Genomic DNA, 9103 nt, shown 5'->3' with positions numbered 1-9103 from the left:
TGTATTTGAAGTTATAATTTTTTAAAAATATTTAATTGTTTTAAATTTCGTGCTCTAGTTGTACGCATGCGCCAGTTTAAAAATCATCCAATAGTATAATGGGAATGAAGTTATGCGCAGTTGTTTAAGATGCCCTCTATTTCCGGTAAGAGTTTTGTTAAGATGTGTACTATACCAGTGACCGGTAAACATAGTTAAAGAAGAAATTATACAAAAATTAATCCTAATTAAGAAAAAAACAAATTTATCAACAGTATTTGTAAGTACTTATATTTGTTACAAAATAATTATGGCTATGTTGACAATTGTTTATTTTAATTCACTATTTCGTGACTTGACAAAAGGTGAAACCAAATCGTTACCATTGGCTGTCATTGCGCCTTTTATTTACAAACATGTCCTTTTATTTTATTTATACAAAAATTATAATTTAAAGTGACAATTTAATTACTGCTTAAAATATATATCAACAATAGAGAAGGTATTTTGTATTAATCATATCACTTGATAAACTATTTGATAAGTGCAAAGATCAACAGATTAAAAACATAAAATGTTGATTTTTCTAGATGATAAGTTTATCGCAGTTATTGTTAACTTTTTCAGTTGTTTTTAATTGTTATAAGACGATATTCAACAAAAACATATACTAGAAGATTTTTATAAATTTCTTTTTATTTTTAAAAGCAAACACTTTTGTTTCAAACAATTTTATTACGCTGGTAAAAGTGAGGTTATGTTTAAAAAAATATTTTTGGTCTTTTTGGTATATAATTAATGTGAAAAGATTTACACATTGGAAAATAAAAACGTGATTATATAACTGAACATTAGTTTTGAAAAAGTATTTTAAAAAAGGTAACATTTTAATAAATAATATAAGGCATATAAAATTTTTTTCATTGTTTTAATAAAATTAATTAAAAAATACGCATGTAAAAGAAATTAATGTAGATTATCAGTTAAAATTAATTATTAACAAAATATAATTAATGCAGGAAATTAGGACATATCTATATAAATTTTAAACAAATTAATTTGTCTTATAGATCTACTGGCGAATGTAAATTACTAAATGATGCATTTTACTTTTTGGATATATAATCTATAAAATGCAAAAAATTTCTCAAAGGATCTCGATTTTGAGCCTGATGTCTAAAGGAAAGGAATGTATATGTGCAAAATTCTATATTCAGTCACGTTTTAATCACGTTTTTGTTTTCCTCATCGCGAATTTTTTTCATCAGAATACATTTTGATATGCAGGGTCAATTTGTTGACCTTAGAGGCGAAGAAACGCAGATAAATGAAAATGTAAGTAATCAGAACACCGAACGCTTATATTTTACAATCAGTTTGGTATTGGACAGAAACGAATGTTGTGTGAAATGTGTTACTAAATAATTATTATTTTTAATTACATTTTTTTTATACTTTTGTGAATGTGTTATTGTTTTTTAATTGAATTACAATGGAAGCTATTGGATCTGTAAGTATTTTTATTATATTTTTTCTTTAATTCAATAGCTTGAGCTATATTTCTTTTTTATTAAACCTTAAAAATTTAAATTTTTTTTGTTAAATATTCATAAAACTTTTTATTCTTTTATTATTGTTAATGATTTGATTGTGTGAATCCATTTAATTTGAAAGTCATGTTGTGTTTTAATTTTACACTCCAATAAATGTCGTTTTTGGAATTAATTTTTTAAACATTTTTGCAAATTGAAAACAGGAAATTAAAAATTAATTTATTCTATTCCTCAGTTTTTTAATCATTGCATCAGTTTAGGAAAAATATATGTTGCAAATCGTATGAAAAACATTTCTAAATCTAATTTACAAAGATGAAAATTGTTTTTTTTTCATAAAAAAAATTACGATTGAAAAAATAATAATTTTTAATTGCTACTACATGACAAAGTATTTTTATTTTTTAATAAAAATTAATCTACGTATAATGCACGTATCTTATTTACTCATTTGTTTTATTTCAACAAATAAAACACGATGGAAAATTATAATTATCATAAATATTTTCAAATTTTTATTATTTTCTTTGTCCGTAACTTTGAAATTAGCTTCTTACGAAATCAATATTATTTATGATATGAATTTAATTTTACTCTTAATAATAGAACTGTTTTCTGTTTTGTAATTCTTATCAAATCAGTGCAAAACTTGTATTATCCTCGTGCTACTTTGCTTTATGTGCAAAAAAACATTCGTGGGGGTCTTGTAATCAACTTTACTTTAAATGATTAATATTTGTCAACATATCATTATGAAATGATGTATCACCATAAAAAAAATTTTTTTTTTAAAGTAAACAAATACAAGAAAAAATTCTAGATTATTAATTTTCCATTACTATCTATAAGTCGACAATTAAATTCAAATTATCGAGTATTAATAATTAAAAATATTTTTTTTATTAATTAGTATAAACATATTTTTTCGAAGTAGATAGAAAGTATAGTAAATAGTTTATAGATTTACATATTTAAACTAATTATTTTTCACATTAGAGTCATAACTTATTGGAAATAAATTCTCGTAAAAAGATCATGTTGCACTGACCTTATAGATTATTTTAATTCACGTGAGAAGTCTCGTGAGTGACATTCCCTTCTTGTGTGTAAATCATAAACTTTCAGAATATCTCTTTTAATGAGCAAAAGATCACTCGTGTTGTTAAAGGTCATTTGATACATCGAAGAAATTAATTTTTTTTCCGATTAAAAGAGTATCTCAAACAAAAGTATTGTAATTTTATTTTTTATAATAAAAATTAACATAAAATATTCAAATAATTATCATTCAAAAAAATTAAATATATTCACATTTTCAATTTTAAATAATATTTTTAATTACAGTATCCAATATTAAAATCTTTTCTCGCTGGTTCCTTTTCTGGCACATTTTCAACAATTTTATTTCAACCATTGGATCTAATAAAGACTAGACTTCAAAATAGAGTCAGCAATAATGCAGGGTAAATATTATCGAAGCTTTTAATTTATAAAATAATAAATTTATTTTTTCTAATTTCTCTTTATCTTCTTTTTTTTCTAGGCGTTCAAAATCGGGAATGGTCAAAACTATGGTTTCCATTGTCCAAAATGATAATATATTCGGATTATGGAAAGGGATGACTCCTGTGAGTTTACTTTATTATTAAGAAATTAAGAAAAAAAAAAAAACTTAAAAATATTTTTTCAAACTGTTACTGTAAATATGTAATTAAAAATCAGGATTTTTTTTTCTTTTTCAGTCTATAACACGGGTTGTTCCTGGAGTTGGTCTTTATTTTTCTTCATTGTACTGGTTAAAACATGTCATGGAACTAGAAGAACCATTGACGTCTCTTCAGGCCATTAGTTTAGGAATTACTGCACGCTCCATGTCAGGAGCATTATTAATTCCAATAACTGTTGTCAAAACTAGATTTGAGGTATTTTTTTTAAATTACGCATATTTTACTGCACTCATGAATATTCTTCAAATTTTATTTTTCTTATGTTTTTATTTTCTAAATTTCAATAAGCTATTGTAATTTTTATTTAAATTATTTTGTTATTAATTTATATAATTAAAAAAAAGTAGAATTTGAAGGATAGTCGTGGTCATTTTTTTAGAATTTACTATTAAAATTATAAAAATTGATTCTCTTAACATTTATTGATACAACTATTTAAAATATACAACTCAGAAATTATACATTCTTTATAAAATTGGAATTTTTTATCTTTTTTTTCAGAGCGGCGTGTATAAATACAGCAGTATCAGTGAAGCGTTAAGATTAATATACAAATATGAAGGCGTAAAGGGTCTTTCGAGTGGTCTTGTACCGACTTTACTTAGAGATGCTCCTTACAGCGGTCTATATCTAATGTTTTATACTCAACTCAAAAATACAGTCGCCTTAAGTACGTCTAACATGTCAGCTATTTTAATCAAATATATATTTAAAACAGTCTATTTTACAGTTCATAAAATAATTAATTTTTTCAGAACTTCCTCATTACAGTCAAGAAACTTTTACACATTTTTGCTGCGGAGTATTCGCTGGAATATGTGCATCAGTTGTGACACATCCCGCTGATGTTGTCAAGACAAAAATGCAACTGTATCCAAATAAATTTAAAAATGCACATAATGCTTTTATTTTCGTCTACCAAAAATATGGGCCTTTCGGTTATTTCAAGGGTATTGTACCCCGAATGCTTAGAAGAACTCTTATGACCGCAATGGCTTGGACTCTTTACGAAAAAGTGAGTTTAAAAGTTAAGAATAATATTTACAATAGAATTTTATATTTTTCTTCTTAAAAATTTCCTTTTAATTTAAAAGATCTAAAAAAAAATATGACAAATTTCTTTCTTTTTCCAGATAACTGCAAGCCTTGGTTTTAAATAAATTTCATTTGTATGATATCTTGTATATATATTTACCTTGTACAGTATTAAAAAACGATTATATTAGCGCTAAATAATTATCGAATAAATTATATATATATATATTTCTTTAAACATGCCTTTTTTCTTGTCTCAATATTAGTCATTCACAAATGACTCTAAGGAAAGGTGTATCAACTACAAAAAAAATTGTTTGTTAGAAGTTACGCGTATTACGCGAATTTCTATTTTATTGAATGATAATAACAATAGTTTAAGATGTTACAATTGTTTTTAAATCGAATATTAATTAATTATTTTGCCATCGATTTCAATATAATTTGATGAACTTCATTTTGTAAAACATATATTTTTTAATAATGCATAATCGGTATAGATCATGTTTCTCTTTTGACTTTTTTTTTTTTTTTTTTTTACAAAAATTAGCCTGATTAATTCAAAATTGTTAAGGTTATGCAAAATCTTTACCTTAAAAATATATTTAAGCTGTGGGAAAACGACTTTTTTTCTTCAACTGGACCACTTTTTCTCCTTTTCGTCTTATTCTGCAAATAAATAATGTCAATTTCACTAAATGAAAAAAAGAAAGGAAAAATTTACAAATTTATAAAATTATTGTGTATGTAAAGTAAAGACACATGAGTTTTATTTCAGCATTCAAAAAAAATAAGCATTTTTTATATCTTAGCAAAAACATTTCATAAATAATTAAGATAAAATTAAATATTTAAAAATTTTCAATTATATTTTTAATTATTTTTGTCTATTTTTATTCAATGTCTTTAATTTCTTTAAATTTATAAATTGTTTTTGCGCATAAAATATATATTTAGAAATTGTATTGTACCTAAAATATTTTATTAATTAGTGATTGCGAAGAAAAGTCACGAGCAGAGATGTAAAGCCTGCAGAAAATGAAATTAAAAACTAAATTGATGAAAATCAAGCTTTCAATAATATGCAATTATTTTAAAATGGATGTTTTACAAATTTTACTAATTTAGAAAAAAATATGAATATTCAGGACAAGGAAAATTTATTACAATTTAAAAATATCGGACAATCCGTTTTTAATTTTTTTTTTTTCTCTTTTAATGATTCTCCATTTTTATAAATAATGCTTTATCTAAAAAATATTACTATAAAAACAAAAAGATAATGGCAAAATAATAATGACTATTTAATGTTTTTAAATAGAAATGTAATTAAAATTATTTTATCAATATTTTTTGTGTTTTTTTTTTCAATACACGCATAGCAAACAGGTTGTCCTGATAATTTTTGTCGATTGACAGAAGATGAATTATTTTCTTTTTTGCTTTATATCCCTTGTGACAAAGAGTATAGGCATCGAGTAAATAGATATTATAACGATAAAGAACTTTCGACGAAATTATAAAATATCAAGACCCATTTTTCATTTTTATTTCGAGAAATCTCTATCTCTCCTAATACAAGGGCATGATTGGTATTATCATTCCGACATAAATACCTCATTAATGCGTGGCAGAAGCTAGGATTGTATAGTCACAGTCGCACGGGGCACTGTCGTGGCAGGTCTACGGAAGTAGGCACTGTTTTTCCTCCACTAAACTTCTAATTTCTTTCCGACAAAAAAAACTATGCAGTCGTTGAACTCACAATAACATTTTACCGCATTTTATCTACGAAGATATTATATTTTCCGATCAAAGCAAGAATAGGTATACCTTCTCCTATCTTGCTTTGTTTAAAAAAAAAAAAAATGAACCTAATTTTAAGTATAATTTATGTCCAAGGGTCTCACAATGAAGTCAAAATCAGATAAAAAAAAACAATTACCAAAAAATATATTTTCTAAATTAACAAGTGAACAAAAAAATCTGTCTTTAAAAAATTAAAAAGTAGATAAATTAAAATTTATTAGATAATATAAAAAGTAAAAATCTATTTTCAAAATTTAAAAAGTTAATCAAACTTAAAAATCCAAAATTGGTGAACATTCCAAATAAAACAATCGTTGGCAGAGTGATTTTGATACTTTATCTAAGTTCCGTAATTATTAATATTTTTTTTATCACTTTTTTTTTATAGATGATTTATAAATTAAACGCGAGACTTTGTCTCGAAACGCACTTGTCAATTTCGACTACGTACACTCTTCATAATTTAATTATTAATATATATATATATATTTTTTTGTTTTGTGTGTGTACGAAGAACGAATTTGAAGCGATAATTCGATGTTTTTCCACAAGAAAAAATAAGAAAAAAAAAATAGTAATCATAATAAATAAATCAGAGGTCCCAAGCGTAATGCATCTAGTGAAACTTACCTGAGCAAAGAAATTGTACAGTAATTGTCACGTTAAAAATTAATCGTTTAGTGCATACCTGGCATACTTCTCACTCACTAACCAATCAAGAGTAGAGTTACTTGTGACTTCGACTTCCAGATCTATGGCGACGTCGATTATTATGATGATTGGCATTTCGATGATCACGATTTCCTGTAAAACATTTTTTTTTATATGAATTTCCCTTAAAAGAATTAAACAATTTTTTTGTTTTCTTTATAAAAAATAATTTTTTTTATTTACCTTTATCTCGTACATGACGACGATGATCATCTTCTCTATTATGCCTGTCATGTTTATCCTTCGATTTACTTCTACTACGATGAGAATTTCTGTGAAAAAATTTTTCATTTGTAAATTATAATGAAAATATTTTAATCCACATGTTAATATTTAATTTAAATTACCTCTGATTCATGGAATCATGTCTATTTTTGTCATCATCTCTTCGACGTCGCTTATCTCTATCCCTATCCCGATCCCTTTCCCTATCAACTCTTTCTCTATCTCTGTCTCTTTCCCTATCCCTATCTCGGTCCCTATCTCGATCACGATCTCTATCACCATCTCTCCTTTTTCTTTGATTATCTTCGCTTTCGCGAACCTTTCTTCTTTCCTCGTCTCGTTTTTGTTCCTTTTCGTCTCTAGCTTTTTCTCGTTTGGTCTAATAATAAAATAATAGTTTTTTTTTTCACAAATACATAAAAAAAAAGGGAGGCTTTAATTAACTTCATATTTTTTTCTTTACCACAATTTCTTGAAGTGCACTTTTCAATCTGGCATAGCCTACGTGTTGTTTTCCCATTAAATGGTCGTCTATTCGTTGTTGAGCATCTCCAACAATAAGAAAGGCACCACAAACATCACAAACCTCCATTTGTTTTTCCTGAGCTGCTGCTAATTCAGCTGTCTAGAAAAATAAATAATAAAATTTTTAATTACAAAAAAGACTATATTTTCAGTGAAAAATAATTATTAATCGTTTAAAAGAATATTAAAAAAAGATCATTACCTGGTTATAATGACTATTATCATTAGATTTACGAAGAGTTTCACGTTCTTCTTTAAGTTGATCACAAAGACGCATAAGTCCCTGAGCCTGCTCGACATTTCCTTGAATTCCACTTTGTTCAGCTTCTTCCACTAATTTATTAATTTTTTCCGTGAGTAAAGTAATTTGTTCCTCGTTTCTTTGAGTTTGTGCTGGCGTTAAGGTGGGCTAGAAAAATGCAGAAAATTTTTTTTTAATTAGACAATCTTTTCATAAACATGGAAAAATATTTCTTTCAACTTACAGCTTCTGTTTTTCCAATAAGTGCAAGTCTTTGTTTTCCTTTGACAATTTTTCTTTCAACTTCATTAAGCATACTTTGACAAAATCGTATGAACTCATCCTCGTATTGTTGTTTCCGATAAGAATAAGGTGCTTTTTCATATAAATCACGAGCTTCATCATCGTGAACCCGAGCACATGCTCCCAAATCAGCTCGTGTGTTGACAAATAGATCGTGAGGACAAAATTTGACAAGATATAGTTTACAAAACTGAAATAATAAAATATTTTAATACTTATAGAATTAGATTTTCCTACTAGAATTTAAACTTTTAATATAGAAGATTGCAAAAGTAATTTAACATCATGATTGTTTTTTCTTTGATCTTTAAACAAATTAGTGAATATGTCACTGATAATTTATAATAATCTAATATTATACTAAAAAATGTTTTCCAAATAGAACATAAATTCTACCTTATCAAACTACTATACAATGAGATTAAAAACAAAAAAAAAAAAAATTTGATAACAAATCTTGTTTCTATATTGCATTAAATTTACACACAAATTGATTAAACCAAGTTAATTAAAATTCGTCTTTTAAAAAATGAAATTACAATATTGTCTCACCTCAGAATCTTCCCAGTTAAGTTCTTTTGGTTTTTCATTAGGAAGAATATTTCTATTTCTCCCCATAAGCTCATCGAGCAAGGCGGCAGCCGCAGCAGCAGCCATGTTTTTAGTCCCTTCAAATAATTTACACTATTGACGACACTTGAATAATCGATAATAATCTTGACCACATTATTAATAAAGAAGACAATGATTGGAGTTCTTCATTGATTAATCAAATTTATTGTTCTCACTATAAATTGAATAATAATTATGAGTTTTTGTAAACAAAATGTACACAACAAAATTCTTATATGGAAGAAATACAGAGACAGGTTGAGTCTTCCTAAACTCATCAATATAATTCCAAACAAAATAATACTTGTGTTCCTAAAAACATTATATTTATGCCTACGTAAATTTAATTGGTGGACTGTTTCAGTTTTCTTAAAAGTGACCAA

At 25.7% G+C, this 9103-nt stretch overlaps 2 protein-coding genes across 9 annotated transcripts; one reads left to right on the top strand and one right to left on the bottom strand.

The window, feature by feature from the left end:
- The first annotated feature begins 280 nt into the window (after positions 1–280).
- Positions 281–4532, top strand: LOC127288031 (mitochondrial glycine transporter-like). 6 transcript variants are annotated; one of them, XM_051315229.1, is made up of 8 exons: positions 281–481; positions 607–858; positions 1050–1314; positions 2877–2995; positions 3076–3160; positions 3275–3454; positions 3761–3929; positions 4015–4436. In XM_051315229.1, the coding sequence occupies exons 3-8, from the start codon at positions 1261–1263 to the stop codon at positions 4329–4331; spliced, it is 924 nt and encodes a 307-aa protein (XP_051171186.1). In that variant the 5' UTR covers positions 281–481; positions 607–858; positions 1050–1260; the 3' UTR covers positions 4332–4436. The 6 variants fall into 6 exon arrangements, with proteins under 6 accessions (XP_051171186.1, XP_051171184.1, XP_051171188.1 ...); XM_051315231.1 differs by lacking the exon at positions 607–858 and having other exon boundaries at positions 282–481; positions 4015–4274; positions 4393–4532; XM_051315227.1 differs by lacking the exon at positions 607–858.
- On the bottom strand, positions 4450–8998 carry LOC127288028 (luc7-like protein 3). 3 transcript variants are annotated; one of them, XR_007843975.1, is made up of 9 exons: positions 8661–8998; positions 8050–8298; positions 7767–7973; positions 7503–7664; positions 7162–7418; positions 6998–7086; positions 6792–6907; positions 4887–4963; positions 4450–4595 (listed from the first exon to the last, which is right to left on the bottom strand). XR_007843975.1 is itself a non-coding variant. In XM_051315223.1 (9 exons), the coding sequence occupies exons 1-8, from the start codon at positions 8763–8765 to the stop codon at positions 6831–6833; spliced, it is 1116 nt and encodes a 371-aa protein (XP_051171180.1). In that variant the 5' UTR covers positions 8766–8998; the 3' UTR covers positions 4608–4963; positions 6792–6830. The 3 variants fall into 3 exon arrangements, 2 of the variants coding, with proteins under 2 accessions (XP_051171180.1, XP_051171179.1); XM_051315223.1 differs by lacking the exon at positions 4450–4595 and having other exon boundaries at positions 4608–4963; positions 7162–7262; positions 7293–7418; XM_051315222.1 differs by lacking the exon at positions 4450–4595 and having other exon boundaries at positions 4608–4963.
- Between the last annotated feature and the right edge of the window lie 105 nt (positions 8999–9103).

Source organism: Leptopilina boulardi, unplaced genomic scaffold, assembly GCF_019393585.1.
Source record: "Leptopilina boulardi isolate dan_hultmark-lab unplaced genomic scaffold, ZJU_Lbou_2.1 LbouV2_38, whole genome shotgun sequence".
NCBI classification, from domain to species: domain Eukaryota; kingdom Metazoa; phylum Arthropoda; class Insecta; order Hymenoptera; family Figitidae; genus Leptopilina; species Leptopilina boulardi.
The sequence above is the reverse complement of the archived record's forward strand: the minus strand, read 5'-3'. Positions and strand labels throughout refer to the sequence as shown.